This window comes from Anser anser (genome assembly GCF_964211835.1).
Source record: "Anser anser genome assembly, chromosome: 1".
Taxonomy (NCBI): Eukaryota; Metazoa; Chordata; class Aves; order Anseriformes; family Anatidae; genus Anser; species Anser anser.
The window spans coordinates 57796194-57814840 of record NC_139720.1 but is presented as its reverse complement, the minus strand read 5'-3'; the positions used below and the strand labels follow the sequence as shown (position 1 = coordinate 57814840).

Here is an 18647-nt window from a genome sequence, read left to right as displayed (position 1 = left end):
AACGTCTGTGTGGGGGATGGAGGGAGGTAACGTGGAGCAGGCCCGCTGGGCTGGCGGCACTGAAGGGGAAAGGCCTCGCACCGAAGTGCGGGGAGAAGAAAGTACCTCTGCACCCCGGGGAACGCTGACGAAGACGGTGCAGAATTAGGCTTTTAAGAGAAACGCACACCGAAACGTTCAAGGATGGTAGCTGAGGTAGCTAAGCAATGTCCTGTGGGGGATTTTGGAGCCACCAGGGGAGAGGGGCTATCAAAAAGCCCTAAAGACATGAAAACAGTCAGCCCTTGGTCTCTTGAACCCATATAATAGAATCGCTTTTGCAGCTTTGTTAACATTTATGGTAGTAGTTTAGTTCCCACTGTAGGCAGGACAGTTCACCATCTGGTGTAGCTCTGGAGAGTGCTCACAACGTATTTAATGCATCACCTTGAAAAGGAAGTTACTTGAGATTATTATAGTCAAAACAGTAGTAGACATGCCTGCCTTAGCTACATTTTGACAATGTACTTTTTCTTCACTTGAGAGACTATAGCATCTTCCAGGAAATGTGTAGACAAGACTTTATTTCAAGAGAGGCATTAATCTTTTTAAAAACAGTTTTACATCAGATAAACTCCAGAATAAATAATGCCAAGCATGCATCTTGCTTGCCCCTGAGTCTGCTTGTTATCACCCTTGTGAAGCCTAACCATTTCGCCAGATTTCTGAGCACTCCCTCCCACCCCACCAAACCAGGCCACTGCTCTCATCAGGACTCAGGTGAGATGTTTCAGGAGAAGTGTACAGTTGTTCAGCCTTCAGAGTCACTTTATTGATTTAAATTCATGCCTAACAAATGGTCACTCTTCTCCTTTAATAGTTGTAGTGAACATCAGTAGAAATCAACACATAGCCCTGCAGGAAGAAGAACAGACACTGAATGCTATGAATTACAGAATATTTTAGTTATTTATTAAATTCAACTCTATCCTAATGTTAAAAAACCAAACAAAAAATACTGAAAACAGTTGAGACTTTTTACTTCCAAGTTCTACTAAACGGTCCTTCAAACTTTCATCGCCTAGTGTGCTATCCCTTTGCATCATGCTAGCAATGGAAGAGACATCTAAAGATCATCCAGCCTACCCAGGAAAGTTCATTTGAGCCTTGAGGCAGCTAGACAATCATCACAAAGTGGGATTATCTTTTTTTTAAACCTAATTTGAGCCATTTTAGAATTAGTCATGTAATCTAAATTTGCCCTTTGGGCTTCCCCCATTGTCAGTGCATACAGGGCAACAAACCTTCAGAGAGCAGTCCACCACAGTCTAATATACTTATCTCTGAAAAGCATGAAGAACTGTCTTCCTTCCTCTCAACTACAGCCAACAGACTAGAACTGGAAGTGGAGACTATAGAGTTACCTTTTACTTGGGAAACCCATTCACACTGAACAGTTCTCCTGTGTCCTCTCAATTCTCGTTACTGACAAGAAGAGTGACTAGAGAAAGTGAGGTGTGGAATGGGTCCCACAAAACCACTAAAATCCTTCATAATTAGTCTATAAGGTTGTTGGCAACTAGTGTTACCTAAAGCAGTCTCCAAACAATAATTTGTAGGGATTGCATACCAGGCTGCTGCAAGGTACATGTTTTTCACTCTTTCTTTGCAACACAATCTTGGCATTTCCTTTTCTGAGTTGTGCTTTGTGCTTAGCAGGTATTGTGTGATTTGGAGAATAACCAGAAGGCAAAGAATATTTCCTGAGAGCTTGCTAACTACTTTTGGTTAATAGTCTCAGCCAATATCAGCAGTTGTTAAAATCCAGTCATACTGTGCACAAAATCAAATTCGGCTCCCTCCCATATTTCAACTATTCCTATTAAATTCAGTAGTAGTGCATGGAAAGTGATAGCTCTAATTTGGTTTGTCAAACTTGAATGAAATGTTATCAAACTTTAATGAAATGTTAAGAGGTAAACCTGTTTTCACACTGAATTGCACCTTCCAAGGCTGAGGAAGCTGTGTGTTTGATCACTCAGTGGTTACGTACGTAATCCAGTTCAAGTTATTCCTCTCAAAGACAAATTTGTTTCTAATAAGACTTTACCATTATAACAGATCTCATTGTAAACAGTAAAAAAAAATCTTGTTCTTAAGTAGCAGTAAAAGAAAAAAGATCCAGCAGATTTCTTGTACAAGCAGAAGGTGAATAAGTGCCTAGCTCCGTCACCCCCACAAAAAATTAATAACCTTTTCATAAGTGTCAAAATCTCACCTGTACAATTGTAATATGAGGTCTTGTCAAGGTAACGTTGGCCAAATTGGGAAGAGGGAATCCTTTGGACAGTTTAGCTTAAGAAAAGACAAACAATGATTTAGGGATGCATTAGGAAGATAATAAATACCTGCCCTTCAACAACCTTCTGTTTATTCAGAGATTTAGGTCATTTAAAACAATTAACCTCTTAGCCTTCACAGACAACCCTGGGAGGTAGATACAATGCTCATTTACCAAAGGGGGAAAGAATTATAGGTGCTCTTGTCTTGGCAGTGTTGCAGCCAAATTAAGGCACTTCCTGTTCAATGCATTATCACATACTAACTGATTTGTCCTTAATGACCTGAGGGATTGTCAATACAGCTATAGAATCATTAGAACCTGTTCCCATTTGTCTCCATTAATTAAGGAAGGCAAAGTTCATCCCAGTACAGAGTGCTTGCACAAACCTATGTCTCCCTTTGGGGCCTTAATTAAGATTATATCAGAGGCTAATCTAACAGAGAGGAATACATTTCACACACACTAGCAGCAATCAGGTATACAAACTAGAGACATGCTTCTGTACCGATGCATCAAGGTCACCTTTCATGAGGTAAAGGTGGATGAGTTTCCCAGACCTTATTGCCCTGGACTTCTCTGCTGACACTGCAGAACAGCGCTAGTGAGAGACCATACTTACAGCCCTACAAATCAATCTCCCCATTCCACTGCTTACTGGCTGATGATCATGTCCCAGTGAAGTTAATAGAACTGGCAACTTAAGCAGAAAGGCAGTAGTTCCTACAATCACCCACTCTGCTGGAGGGTTTTTGCTGATGCTTAGAAATGTAGCCTTACCATTAGCTGATGGAATTACTTCAGTCTGTAAGATGTAGGACAGGATGTTCTCCAGAAGTGAGACCTGTCACAAACAAGAAGGCTGAGTTCAGCACCACTTTCTGATAGGAGTAGAATCGTCATGCCCTCATCCTGAATGAGGACTATAGGCTCACATTCAGCTTTTGGCTCTCATTTAGCCCAGAAGGATCTCATGCCTTCAAAGAGATGCAAAGGAAGTGAGATGCAAATTGCAAATAGCTCTCATCATGCTTGGACAACAGTTTAATTTAAAGCAGTCTACTTCCTTTACTTGTGAAACAATGTCACCATTAGCAAAGCAGGACCAAAGTAGTTTTAGTCTTTTCTCCTCACCTACTCAGAACTGAGTGATTGTATTCAGAATGAAATGACTCTGGAGGCAGTTTTCCCTGGAAGGCTACAACAGCAGAGTCTCAGGCATCTGAGAATAGTATTTTGGCTCCCATTCCCTATTGTAATTCTGAGCATCTGTGATGAGTGCACACCAACACATGGAGTGCCTCTGCCTCAGTCATGCGTGCAATTGCTTAGACAGCAGCACACTGCTCCCTCTACCGCTACAGTTCAGGTTACTACTGTGTTACAGGGCTATGATTAGTGATCTTTCAGCTTACTGATAAAATATGATATACCAGTCAGGGGAACTTCAGAATATATCATTTTCAGAAGACTAACTTGCCCCAAAGGAGTACACTTTTTATTAAATCAACAGCAGAGAGGTGGCAGCCAGAAGGTGGGAAAAAAGCTGTCAAGGAATGAAGCCAAATGGTTTAGAAATATAGATGGAATTTAGGCGCTTACTCTTTAGCCTTGATATCATTGATATTCCTGGTTTGCATTTCCTATATGCTTAAACTGTCTGCTTACCTCAAAAAAACCAACGTTGGAATGGGTTAGGGAGAACTGGAGCCTGAGGGAAAGAAGTGAAACAAGATGAGTCACTAGAAAGGATAAACACATTCTCGATGAACAGTCACTGCTTTAGAGCTCTAGGCCTTATGAAGCATCTGTAAAGAGACTTTTGAAGCAATATATTTTACACAGCACATACTGCCTTATCGAGAAAGATGTGGTTTTCTTAGGGCATTGCTGAGCATGCATGCAGGAAGAGTACGCTAGAAGGGCTGTGGCCAGGGACGTGTGTACATTCTCCCTCTATGCTGTGTTTTGGAAATCCTGCTGGTTATTGACTTCACCAAGGCCAGCATTATGGACTTGCAGGCTCTCAGATCTTTTGCAAGGATTTAGGTACATCAGGATAATACTATGGTACAAACCTTTCTAGGGAATGGAAGAATAACTCTGTTCACAGCATGGTGCTGCTGCTGATGGCTGCGTTGCTAATGTCTATTCTTCCAAATTCAAATATTTATTCAGTACATAGTCATGTATCCAAATAATTATTCAAAGTAAGATTTCTAGGTTTCCACAGCACCAGCACCCTAGCTTTCATGGCCAGTTTCCAGCACATTTCAGACTTTTTTCTCTGAATATTGCTGAAAAAACAAAATATACTAATGACACTATTATCCTTACATTCCTAACATCTGTATCCTGGGAGAATCTGCATATTTATAACCCTATAACTATCTTTCCCAAAGGATTTTTTTTTTGTGAAATAAGGGTCTCAATTCCCAGTTATGAGGTTGTGGTATACAGAACCTCTCTCTGTAAAATGAGATGCTAGATTTCTAAATGCCCAAGCCATCTCTGGCTTTCTGAAGCCTGAAGCTTGGGAATTGCAGTGCCTGAGTGGGAGCATCTCTGCTATGAGAATCTTAATGTAGGGGAAACTGCAGGGGTCCAGGTTCTTTTCCATGTCCTGGACCCCTCTGCACAGGTGAACTAGAAAGCAATTGCATCTTACTAGCTGGAAAGGGATGAAGGAAGCTCTCAAGTATTTTATGGTAATCATAACTACCTTGGACGCTCCATTTATGTAGCTCAGAGGGGACAGAAGATGTCAGGAGCAGAGAAGTTCAGTGAAATTACTATAGGTCCTGCATCAGTCCACAGCTGGTGGGCAGTCCCCTGGGGACCATGGCAATTGTCACAGAAAAACTTCCTGAGTGATCTAAGCTGTGCAAGTACAGACAGAGATTTAGAGAATCACAGCTAGATCTTCAAGACAAAAATCTGTGCAAGTGATTTTAGACTAAACTGAGATACTAAACCAGCTCTCTAGAATGACTAGTTTGTTACATTCATTATTTGCTCTAGTCATAGCAACCACATTGCCTAAGGCTGAGAAAGTCTGTCCAGCTCAGATAAGTGGAGAAGTTTACCAAGGATTCAAGAGAAGCAGCAGATCCTTAACCTATCACCAAGCATGAAGAAAAATACAGAAGTGCAAACCTTTCTCCTGAGGGAGTTTCTACAGATGAACTCACTAGGGAACTACATTCATTAAATTATGGTTATCTGGCCATGTGTCTAAACTGCTAATGCTGGGATTGCTAGCACTATTTTCCAAACAGGCTCAGGCCGTCCTGCCCCTGTTGAATTACCTGTTCAGACAGAGTGAGCCCATCAATTTCCGGTTGAATATATTCAGAGCAATGCTGGTGTTGGCTGCCTGCAGAAGAAAGAGACCATGGGTTGCCAGACATAGAAAATGGGACCCTTGCTGGAAATTCATCACAAATGCAGAAACATTTTCCTGGTTGTACACAGAAGTGTTTCACAGAGCTGGAGTTTCTCTGTAGTCAATGGTCCATGCGAGGCTGCATGCAGTAAGTTTCTGCTTGTCTGAATGGCACTGACAAGCACTGAAGTGGGTAATGAGATTTCACTAATCAAAATCATTTTCAGATAAATGAGCAAAGTGCCATGAGATATGACTGTTCATGCTTGCAGAACAATCATTCTGAAGAAGAAATCTTTGGTTAATCAGAATCACTATTTATTTCTATTTTCATTTGCCTATAGGAAAAAGTTCTTCCCCATAAAAATTTCCTGTAAGTTAGTGTGGCCATACACCACCACCTGTGACTAAAGGGAATTTGCATGTTTAAGTATTAAAAATCTGGTACTTGGTTTCTTATACAGAGTTTTAAGAGAAGGAAGGAACAAGCATATTTAGCCCTGAGTTAAGTGTCATTTTGTTTCTTGTACTTACTATGTTCATTGTGAACAGTGACTGGGTGGTTGAGTCTGGCAGAACAGCAAACACCTCCATGGATCCCTGAATCTCTAGAGTAAAGGAATCCTGCTGCAAGCTGATGAGAGGTGTTTCAGTAGCCATTAGCTTCAACATCACTGGATATGGTGTTACTGAATATTTGGCTACCTGTAAGGTTCCAAGGCAAATCCAAAAAAAAGAGAAATGCTTGTAGAACAGGTCAGAATATTACAGTTTCTCATTCTTGAAGTGATCACTTTGAAGTAGTTCTTTGAGATGAGGTTAAGAACAGCTGCTAACAAGATTCTTTCATGCAAGCAGGAAATAGAAAACTTCTGTGGTGATAAATCAATAATCTTGGCTAACAGGGATGCAGTAGAAAGTTCTTTCCACTCTAAGAATACTTTTTTTCTCTATGCTGGTTTGAAAGAAATTAGTTTGTGAACACAGGAAAGGAATGGAGCATAAATGTGACATTTAAGTGACAATAAAGGAGTTCAGGAGTCATTAATTCACTTTGAGATTAATCTATCTCATGAGATGGGTTCCTGCTCTGGACTGTTCCCTGAGGAGCCGCACTCTGTCCCTTGCCTAAGGAATGAGTAGGTTCACCAAGTTCATTAGTTAGAATAAGGGGGTGGAATAGTAGCATCAATGCTCATGGCATTATATGAAGACAATATGACAATTGCCCTGCAATTTTAGACTTCTGAGGAAGGAACCTGAAATCATCCAGGAAACAAACAAGGATGTGAAGTTCTTGGAACTGCGAGTCCGATTTGATCCACCCGTGGCATTCAAGAGCTAGGGTTTCTTATGCTCATTTTTGGTTTCTCATTTTGTCTAGGAATTCTGGTAGAAGCCATGCACGCTTACACCATCTTTCCTGTTATGTTCATCTTCTCCATGTGAAATAAATTGAAACCCTGTACACCTGCCTTGTCTTTCCCGTAGATGTAATGTTACCTGACTATCTGTTAGCTTGTTTTCCTGCACATGGCCACTGGAGTCCCTTCCCGGGTCTTTACTGGATTGCTTTCTGCTAGTCAGTCACAGGCTAACAGTGAAGCAAAGGCAATTGCACAAGTTTTGGGAGGAGAAAGGAGCTATTTCTGAGCTGAGGCCCCACCTCTCAAAGAGAGGCTCATGACTGGAAGCTTTTTCCTGCCCAGGGCTGGTTTGAGGTGGGAACAGCTGTAGCTTTGGCATAGCGTCCAGAGTAAAGATCGATGCACAAGATTATGGACTAAGTTTGGTAACAGCACAAGTCATTCAATTTGTTGTGGAGGCGAGAAGTGACAAGGCCCATCTGCTCTGCTGTTACCATGCATACGTATGTCCACTTCCCCAGTGGGAGATTCTGACTGGTGCTATAAGGCCTTTGGGATACACCAGTGTCCAACACCTACATCGGGCAGTTTTCTATGTATTTGTGAAAGTACTGGTACTCACCTCAGGGATGATACTGCCAAATATCTCTGTGCTTATATTAAAATAACTGCAAGTCTGGAAAAAAATAGAGAAAATAAATGAGTTAACAAGGGGTGCACTTCATAGATCAGGACTTTACAGCCCAATTAGTAGCCCAATCTGCCTCATGCTGACAACTGGCAGGTGAAAGCCCCATCTTGAACGACCTGAGCTAGTCTGACTCTGTTCCTGTCTCCTACTCACCTCTTCTGCAATCGTTATGTTGAAGGCCCCTGCTGTGTAGTAAGCAAATGAGGAAGTCTGAAAGAAATACTCAGAGAAAGCAAGGTTGAGCATGGAGTCTCTTTGGTCTGGGATGGTGAAGGGAGCTGCTGCATAGGGAGGGTCAGTATAATTTCCAGCTGGGTAGATTATCCCCTGAAAGATATTCAGAGATGAAAAAAAGTCAGTCAAAACATGGCTTTGAAGTGACTGCAGACAACTAATTGCTACTTTCCTCTCCCTTGCATAAGCTGTTCATTTTGTGTAGAAAGAAGTACACAGGACTTGTACACCCTGGAGCCCTAGTGCTTTCAAGCAGGCTGTGAAGACAAATTACAGAGATTGGACACCTTCACAGATGACATCTGAGACCTATCTTTTGAGATGCTGATCACCTACTGAAGACAGTCTACCAACTCAGAAAACACAATTAAGACCTTACCTATTGAATGAGTAAGGCTCCTTCTTATTGAAAAGCCTTACTTTACCCTTTCCCCACCTCTAAGAATTTAGACCTGAGAACTGTTGTCCAGAGCTAGCCAATGGCCTTAATTTCAAGATGGATCTCTAGAATTACAGAGGCATTCCTAGGTCACAATCAACACCTTATTCTACTGAGAATGAAGTAGGGTGTTCAGACAAAATGTGCAAGAGAAAAAGTTATGTCAAACAATCCTAAAAAACATTTGTCTTCTGCAGCACCCGTGATGCCAGCCAAAGCTCACAGATCTAATAATTCCAAATACATCAAGATGAAACAAACAAGTAAAACTAATTTAAAGTGAGGCAAGTAATCAGATTTTTTTTATATCCCTTCTCATTTCCTCCTTTCTGTTTCATCTCAAGTGTATTCTGTGTGTCTGTATTTTCCTCAACTATTGCCCATCTATCTCTAAGTTTCCTGTTACCTTCTAAGGATTGTCAACATGCTTATAAAGTGCTGAGTCTCTTTGCCTATGACCTCCTCAGTCAACCCTCACTTGCTCGATTTACCAGCTGCTGGCTTTATCTGTTTTCCCCATGTTGCCTCTTCTGTGGGATAATAGTTCTTGCAGACACCCATGACTTTACCTCTTTGGTCTGACTCAAATCTCTACATAAAATCTAGTCACCAAAACACCGAGAAGAACTTGGCAAACATTCTGTGGCTGCTGCCAAGAACAGTCTCTACCACACTGATACTGGCTTATTGTTCCCTTGTGTTCCTGTCTTTTATTTTCCTGTTGTCACTAAGTTCTTATAAATTAAGTATAAACAATAGACAAGACTGTCTTTTTGTTCTCTGTGTTTAGAGCACCTAGCGTAAGGCATCTTGAACTTAATCAAGCATCTCAGATACTATGACCATAACTACCTTCAGCCAAGTCACCTTACCCAGAATGGCAGTAAAGACATTCTAGAGTCAGAAACTAGTCTATTTTTTTGTCTAAATACATAAGGAGACCTTTTCCTTTAGTTTAAAGAAACTTTCAAGCCTTCAAACTCAGGAGCATGCCTTGGACTTGCACTCTTTTTCAAGTGTCTTCTCTCTTTCCATTCTGTGTGGGAGAGGCTCAATTCCTGCTTCTATAGTCTTGCTATTTCTTTTTTCACCTGGCAGCATACTCATCTAGTTAGTGCAAAGTGTAGAAATCTTCCCCTGACTGATAGAGCAAATAAGTGCCAGATGTTAATCAACAGTGAGAGAAGGATGAATTCCTCTTTGAATACTTTTCTCCTTTTTTCTTAACTTGCTTAGTAAACTTTTTATCACTATTTTCTATAACCAAGTCAACAGCAGTTAAAAAGAAATATTTTTTGAATAATTCATTTTACAACAGACTTGTTAAAAATATTACAATAACAAATGCAGTAGTGCTTAGTGTTTTAGTGTTCAGAACAGCAGGCATCTTCATCTTAGAAAGAGGATCATACAATAACAAAAAAATCCACCAATATTGGCAAAAGCATGACAGGCAATTACCTTTAAGTCCAGGTCAATGTATGGTCGGAATACTGCTGGCAAGCTATTTAAGGAGTAGTCTATTTCAGCCAAATCATCAATCGGCATTAGGACTGTAAAGATGGTAGATAAAGAAAAATACCCAATATTATAAAAGCACAGAAAGAATTTTATGTGTATTAAAACTAAGTCAGTTCCTGAAAGAGAATGATACATGTTGTTTCAGTGGGTAGGGAAGAGCGCAACCAGGGACATCCTAACACATATTCCAACCTCAAACTTGATCTTTCTACTAGCACTTTCTTCAAAGCATCTTCTTAAATTTGTCTAATGTTTTCCCATTGGGGAAAAGTAAATTTAGTCTAACCAAATGGAAAAGGAAGCGGCCATAGTATTACTTCAGGGCTGGTTTCTCCTGTTAAGCAGTTTGAGGGCATCCAGGGCATCCAAAGTGCCTCTAATCTGCAAATACTTTCCCAGAAAAGGTGGGTGCATCATCATCTGTTTAAGTACTTGTGTTTTGCAGACTGTATCTGCTCAACAGTTTGAGTGCCTCTTGCAAATCTAATGTTTAATATATATATTATATATATAAATAAAAAAGGAGCTTTATTTTTCTTTTAGCAAGTAAGACCTAAATTTCCAGGCAGGCTAAGAGAGCAGGCTTCAGATTGTCAAGTGCTACATGCACAGGAGGAGTCATAGCATGAAGGGAAGGAAAAACTGCCTTATCAGTGCTGTGTGGCATTTCCGACATCAAAAGTACAGCCTGCCACATTTGCAAGTTAAGAATAGCTCATAAGTCCTTGGCTTCTCAGAAATGTCATTTTCTTGTCCAAGTATCACTCCTTTTATTCACCTGTGGTCCTCTAAGAAAAGGAGCTGACAGAATGTGGGGACTGATACTGCTCCTGGAGGCTTTGTTAGCCAGCTGCTGTTAAGGAAGCTACAGAGTTTCACTGAATAGGAAATAAAAGGCAGAAGGAAAACATATCACTGGGGACTCACCATTCAGTGACTGAAGGTCTTCATTTATCAACTGGATTCCAGATCTGATGTTGGGACAAGACTGTATAAAAGCACACTCAGGTTATGGACTGATTAGCATGGAACTGTATGCACCTCTTAGCTGTGTGCTAGCAAGTCTGTCTACATACGTGACATACACTGCAGCATTTGTCAAAACATCTAAGCTTGCTTTTCTTCAGCTAACTGGTTCCCCATGGTATCTATTCCATGCAAGGTAAGCACGTCTTGTGTCAGACCTGCCTTAAGACAGGTAAGTGGGAAGTTGCTAAAAGCAGCCTGATGGGGGTGACAAAACCACAGCCTTAAGTAGTGTGAGAAGGAGACAGATCTCACACGGGTCTCACAGCAGAGATCCTTGTCCTGGGGCCGAATGACACCTGCCTCAAGCTCTGCCTCCTCACAGACGGGCGGGTTGCCATCAGAACTACTCACTTGTTTGATACTATGAGGTTTAGGTAAGTCATACTGTCAGGTGACATACTACAGGATCTGTGTCACCCAATACGTTTTACTTCCTGAGTATGAAAATTTCCCAATAACCAGAATGCATATGTACACATGCACAGACTTATTTGCATTGGAACAGGAAAATAACCGCACATTCTGGCCTTGGTTGAGCTTACCCCTAGATCAGTCGGTATCTCAGCCATGAACTCAACACTATCTCAAAGTGTTTCTGGCCGGCAAAGTGATGACTATGCTGACCAGACCAGAATCAGACTCCATTATTTTTCTAGTTCTGCCTTTGTCAAGTTCCCAGTGCTGACTTGTGAAAGTGATATTCCTTACACCCCTCCCCTACACAATCTGAAAGGCTTACATTAGTGGCCAAACTCCTGTGAATGGGTTTCTTCAGATACTTGATAAAGAAGTTATGCAGGAAGCTACAGGAGAAGAAAAAAGCAATTCATGGGTCAAGTACTCCAGTCATTAACAGGAAATCAGATCTCTGCAGAACAGAGTTTTTAATGGCCTCCAAGTGTGATACTCTAGCACATGTAGGAGCTTTCTGAAGTGAGCCACCACTTAAAAGATCATTTCACCACTAGGCACCTCAGTGATTAGACTAGGTAGATGAAGTTTCATCTTTACGAAAAGATTCTTTACATTACCACCATCACATATGTACAAAAACAGAATAAACGTTCTGTTCTAGAGACTTCCGCTGCAAGTAAAAAACGACAAAAACAGAAGAACAAAACCATGTGACGAGCTGTATTCAGAAAGTGACAGAAGTACAAGAAAACAATGAGATCATGTTGCACAGGTTTATAACCAGAGGCACAACAGACAGCAGTCTGGTTCTGTTCGGTTTTTATAGCATTCTGACTAGAAGTACAGAAAGCACAGTACAAGCATGTAACTTCTACCTAGAGCTGAACATTAGAGCAGTATTTGGAAAGAACTGTGTCAAAGAAGCACAAGGGATTGTATGATCTGACCAAAACTGCTGTATTTATTCTCTACTCAAATGACAGGGGGCACAAATAAAAGAACAAAGGTCAAACTTTGCCATTTGAACACAGGATTAGTTTCCTGATTCTCACTTGTGGTGGCTATAGACACCTAAAAGCAGTTTTGGGTGTCTTTGTGCCATTCACTGACAGTTATTTTCTCCCAGCATGTATACAGATCTCTTGCACTTACCCGCTTTTTCCATTCAACTTGATGTCTATATCACCAGAAGTTGTCCGGCAGCTGGTAAGTGATATTGAAGTATGGCCTGTATTATCCAGGGGTGTTGAAAAGATTGCAGTAACAAACACCTTGGAAATGTACACTGTGCTTCTTCCACTGTCTCTGCTGCATAAAGTAAAAATACATAAAAACTGTAAAACCTATTTTAGCGAACATTTTAGACTCATTAACTCTCAAATGGACTCTTTGCTTTCCACTGAAGTTGTTTATCTGAATACTTTACTGTGTTGCTCATAGAAAAAAATAGACGAAGGGTCAGTAAAGAATCAAGTATTCTATGCAGATTTTCTTGCTAGGAGTTCTGGAAAATTCTGGATTTGGAAGAGTATATAATTCACTATTTTAATATACTTTGTTCTAGTAACAAGACATGCCCACAGATGAGGTAACTGGGTTACATCTATTAAAGGACGGAGTAAGAGAGCTGTACTGCCATCTCACCTGTTGCTATATGGGGATGTTCCATGCAAACCCATTTCAGGGCCTGGAGTGCCCTAGTATGCTCTGTGGCCTCCTCCCCACCACCCTCCCAGGGGTTTGGCAGCCCACGCTCAAGACCAGCCCCAACATAACAAAGATGTGTTATTTTGGATTAACCTGTTCATAGCTTGGTTGAGAGAAACACCTCATTGAGAGTCTCTGCCCTTCGTTTGTGAGTTGCACTGAAGCTCATGCCTCTGCTTGAGCTATGTTGCAGGTACACCGATGTACAACCTCCTTCCTCATTAATCCTGATGGTGCTTTGCTGGCTTGACTTGCTGTCTTTGCTTCAGCCCTGCCTCATCACTATGGATTGGCTTGGCAATCTGAACTGGTGGCTGATGCTGATCACTGCCACTGACAGGCTCTGCTGAAGTGTTTTGGGCATTTGCTAGTGAAGGCACTGCCTCTCCTGCTGTGCCCTCAGCCTCAGCTCCCAGGTCTCCTGCCCTCACACAGCAGCCAGCCCACCCTGTCCCTGACAGCAGAAGCCTCAAACTGCAGCAATTCAGTCAGTTTATATATAGGTAACGGAAGCTGTGAAGAAAGATGAGGAAGGATTTCTCTTCTGAAGCCACCTACAACTGGGAAGGTGTGGAGACTGCTATAAGGATATTGCCATTTGCTTGTCCCTTCTCCATCAGCTTCTGAGCTGTATTGCCTGGAGGCACAGCACAGGATTTCTAACAGTGCAGCTGCACTTGAAATACGCAAAGTTTTATTGTACTGGACCACAATCCAGTTTTTCTAGATGTGTCATTAGCTGTCAGACAGGACATTCAGCTAGAACCTCTATCCTTTACTATTTGCAGAGGTGCTCCTCAGCCATGGGCTGAGCTGCCCATATGAATGGGCAGGAGCTGCCTCCCAGCAGCAGCCCTGTTGGTGAGGACCAATCCATTACTGGGTTTCTGCTGTCAGCGGTTAAAGAGCATCTTTGCCATGAAGAGATCACAAGACAAACTAATCTTTGCTTTTTGATATTCTTCATCAAGAAAAATCCCAGGACACATGAGGCTGTACGTACAACATCCAGGTCCTTATGTTCCAGTTCATATCAACTGTTAGAGAAGCATTTCCAATCACCAGTTTTATCCCAGTCCTGGGTATGAGGGAGATGGAAGCACTGGGGAATTCAACAGCAGCAACTCGTATTCTAGAGCATGAGGGAGATACAGGGGAGAAAAAGAAAAATGCATATTTCAAGAGTCAGGATGAACATAAAACAAGATTCAAGTTTAAGTCAAACGCAAACTGCCCCCAGAGGGAATGAAATGGTAGGATGTCAGGATAACTTTGACTCCAAGTATCACAACTCTATATTGAACAAAACTTTTTCTAGTTCTTGCTTTCATGAATTACGTTCTCTTAGAACTCATTTTCTAGTAAGACTACTTCCTTCATTAATATCAAATCTATTTTCTGTAGCATTATGGAAGCATCCAGTCACAGTTTACTGTACTTCAACTGGTAAGTAAACAATTGAAATGCAATTATCGTAGTATTCATTCAACAATAGGCATAGCCATAAATTGAACTCTCTACTCAACTTTACTCGAAGTTGCTGCTAAATTCATGTAATTTCAGCTGTCATTTGATTTATTCCTGTCTAGCTTGTACTTTTTCAGGCTACAATAACTGCCACTCCACTCTTACATTGTAATGTAGCTTTACAGTCACTTAGCGCAAATCAGTCATTAAGGCAAATTGGTTAAGTGCTGAACAATCAGCAAGGCACCTAATGAACTTAGTAACCCTAAACTAAATACTTAAGTGTAATATCTAGACACTGACCTATGTGTTTATGCATGAGGACCCCAAATATTCTGCAGCTTTTCCCATTTTACTATTTCAAATCACGCAGTATTTCTGCATCTCTTGTGCATCTTAAGGCTGGCTGCCTTAGAGAGACCTGGCATCTGCGATGTGGTATGTGTACTGTTGTTCAGAATCACACTACAGAGTGCGATAATTTATTCAGGTGGAAGTCCCGGTGGTTCCAGCAAGTACAGCTACAAACAAGCACAATACAGTGCTGATGTCCTTTCTTCCAGCAGCTGTTCCAGGGAGTCTGTAACTCCAGTGACAAAACTGGTGGGGACAGCTACCTGGACCAGTAGCTAAGTTATGCTGTGCAGAATTTAAGATCCATTCTCATAGACGTATTCATGATCTGCAGCTAATTCTGATCCAGCTTCCCCTCTACTCCAACCACCTGGAAGCTGGATGTCTGGTGTAAGCTGTTTCTCTGGGCTTCCTCTGTGGTCAGCGTAGAAACATTGACACCTGCAGAGGACATTTAATCTCATCCTAAAATAGGTGTCTAAACCATAGGTGTAACTGCCCTCCAGGTATGTGAATCTTTCTCAGCTGATCATTGCAAGTTCTTAGCTGACTAAGATAGACCAGATAATTTTATCTGAACAGAAATTAATCAAGAGCTTTCGCTTTGCCTTCATCAGGGTTTGAATGAAAGTCACACGTGTCTTCCTTTAAGTGATAGTTAACATAAAACACATCAACATTCCCATTATAATGCATGCACAGTGCTAAATATAGCAGTAGCATCTAACTTTTGTATTAGAAAGCATATTTTGAAGGATTGTTACTTACCTTGAGATGTTGTATTTGACATTACCAAGCCCAAATTTCTCATATCCAGTCAGATCAGGGAAACGTTCCTTCTCCATATTCTTCTTCAGGATCTCCAGCCCAACCTCCTTGGCTACAGGATGAAAGTGGTAGTTCAGTTACCTTTGATACTGGCAGTGGGTTTATATTTATGTGCTACCAGTGTAGGAGACTTTAAAACAACGTTTGCTTCTATTTGATGGGAATTTGACGCAGGAATACATTACTGTGCTCTTAAGACGTCCTTCAGACTTTCTTCTCTTTACCGCCTGTGACCAGCTCATTTCCTCCCGCTGCCTTTACTACTAAAGATGCTCATCATATCAGGATTAAATGCAATATCACCACATGCTTCTGAAAACAGCACACATACCATACTCCAGGCCCTTCTGGGTGAGCCTCACTTTGACTCCAGGGTTGGCTTTGAGTTGCACACAGACCAAACTTAAGAGGAGGAGAGAACAGCAAACCTTCATCTTTGTTTTTCAAAGGACCTGTTAAGAAATATTTGTAATGGTAGTAGAAGTTCATGCTGTGCTGTGTGTGGCCATACTCCCTCTTCCCCCCCAGAGCGAGCTGTTCTGACACCAGCTTTCCCTCCAGAATGAATAAAGTGAAAAACCCAGCAACCACAGCAGAGGAAGCATTCTCCTCAGGGCATAGGAGAAGTGTCAAATTATTCACTGCAGCAGGGATACATCCACCTGGACAAACTCTGTTGGAAGGGAGGTCACATTGAATTTTTAGGCTGCATTTTTTTTTTCCTCCAATTAGTGAAATAAGAACCTTATTTTTCCCAAAAGTTCAGAGCTCTCAGTGCTTGCTGGTGAATCAACAGGTATCACTGGTCTTAACATTTTGGAAAAACCCATCGGGTTATTTAGTTATAAACATAGATCCGCAACTTTAGGAACAATTTATTAAGATGTTAGTCACAGCTTTGAAACGCCCTGTATGACCCCTCTGGCAGTCAACTAAAGAAAACAATTTGTGCCAGCAGGCAGTGTTTTCATGTTAATAAATGCATTAAGTTTTACCCCAAAAAATCTCCTTGCAAACTTCATGGTTAAATGGACATTTATTTTTGCTCTTTTCATTCCTGTTAAATAACTTCTGGCCTGTGTTAGGGCTGTATTTCTTATCCTAAGCTTCCGTGGGATTTTTTTTTTTTAATGTATTGTGGGAAACTAGGAAAATGATGCAATAAATGCATCAGTTTTATCTGTTATTTTGGTCAGGACACCATTAATTTTTTTAATAGTATCGAACATCATGACCTAGCTTCTCAAACTGGTTGTTTTGGACCTCTTTAAACATGCAGTCTGGGTACTTGATCATGCTTTTCCCCACTTTTTTTTTTACTTGAGATTTCAAGACTCTTGTCTACAGCATGCTGTATCCTCGTTTTCCATTCATAAATAAGGACATCCATTTTCAAAGTATCTTATAAAACCAAATGAATGACAGCAAAATAAGTGCCTTTGACAATAATTTACATATTATTGCTGCTGATTTGTTCTGCTTAATTTGTTCGGGCTTATCAGTAACGGACTCTGTTCTTTAATCATTTCCTCTCACAAAATTTTAAGTGGATACTTACAGCTGTGGACAGTAACCTTAACCTACTGTCCAGGACAAAAAAAATCTTTCACAGAAGGTTGTCTTTCCCTAGAACACTTGCATAGGACTGGTCTTATTTAATTAGAGCCATTTAAAAGTTAGGCCTCTTATCTAGGACCATCATCTTTACAGTGTAGAGGGATACAGCCTACAGTAAAGCAAGTCGCCCTGTTGGAGATGTTTAGCTTCCTCCTATAACTACAGGATTCATTGTCCCTCTGAGGAGGTCAAGGTAGGTAACCTAAACTTATGCTAGCTTCATATATATATACACACACACACGATATGATCATGGCCCACCATTTCTCCTCAGTAATTTTCAGTTTCTCTGTGTGATTTACGACAGAGTGGTAAACTAGCAAAGCTAATTCCCACTCTAGGGAATTTCATGACAGGATTTAAAATCAGATGGAGCTATGCTGCATGAGCCACAAGCTGCATGTAGTATGAAAGTCAGAAACTGTTGCTGCGAGCAGTCTCCCGGCAGGAGTGGGCAACCACTGTTGTAGAGCTGGGATGAAGCCATCTATAAGCAGACAACAGCACTCTCCCTTAACACCTGAAAAAGGCGTTTGGGTGTTGCTGTATTAACTATTTTAACTATCTATTAAAGATAATAATATACCTCAAAACTTTAAAAGAATTTCAGTCATGATCACCATTTAAGCAAGCTGCAAAATTATAATATAACATTAGCTTAACTTTACTGTAACAGACAGTTTTAAATAACCCCACAGAACACCCTTGCCTTTTGGTAACACTAGTATTTTCTTTTCAATATCAATCGACAGAAATCAAGAGGCAAAAGAAACATATGCTTAACATGTATGACTGAAACAAAATGCTGGAAGGAAATGTGTTTTCTGTGTAGGCAGAGTTCTCATAGTTTAAAATCCCAGAATTTTGCCAGATTTAGTCACATCTATCCCTTCCCAACAAAAGCGCTTCAAAACAAAGAGCAATCACAAAATATTTGTTACCATACCTCTCCTCTGAAAGCTGAAAAGAGAAGCTTTGCTGTACCAGACCACAGGGCTGAGGGGACTGCAAGGAAAACAGTCTGCAGCCCCAACCCTGTCTTTTAAAGGAAAGAGCTGAGAGGCTGAAGACAGCCAGTTGCTGCCATCTTTAGCAGTATCACACAGGGAGGGGTCTCTTGGGTAATCATGTCCTGAACTATTTTGGGTGTCACAGGTAAAATCTATCACTCTAATTTAATTTAGGGACTAACCAGAGGGCAGTGTAAACTGTAGGGTGGGGGTCTCAGACGCCAGGATGCTGAGATCAGGGTAGTGTGCTGTTTTCTTGTGGTA

General features: G+C 41.0%; 1 protein-coding gene across 1 annotated transcript; it reads right to left on the bottom strand.

The window, feature by feature from the left end:
- Positions 1-253: 253 nt before the first annotated feature.
- Positions 254-18469, bottom strand: LOC310898237 (BPI fold-containing family C protein-like). Its single transcript, XM_083832869.1, has 16 exons — positions 18320-18469; positions 16088-16208; positions 15697-15808; positions 14111-14239; positions 12553-12708; positions 11726-11789; positions 10885-10945; positions 9898-9989; positions 7917-8090; positions 7695-7748; positions 6240-6410; positions 5629-5696; positions 3989-4031; positions 3101-3164; positions 2258-2334; positions 254-894 (listed from the first exon to the last, which is right to left on the bottom strand). The coding sequence occupies exons 2-16, from the start codon at positions 16188-16190 to the stop codon at positions 853-855; spliced, it is 1410 nt and encodes a 469-aa protein (XP_083688995.1). The 5' UTR covers positions 16191-16208; positions 18320-18469; the 3' UTR covers positions 254-852.
- Between the last annotated feature and the right edge of the window lie 178 nt (positions 18470-18647).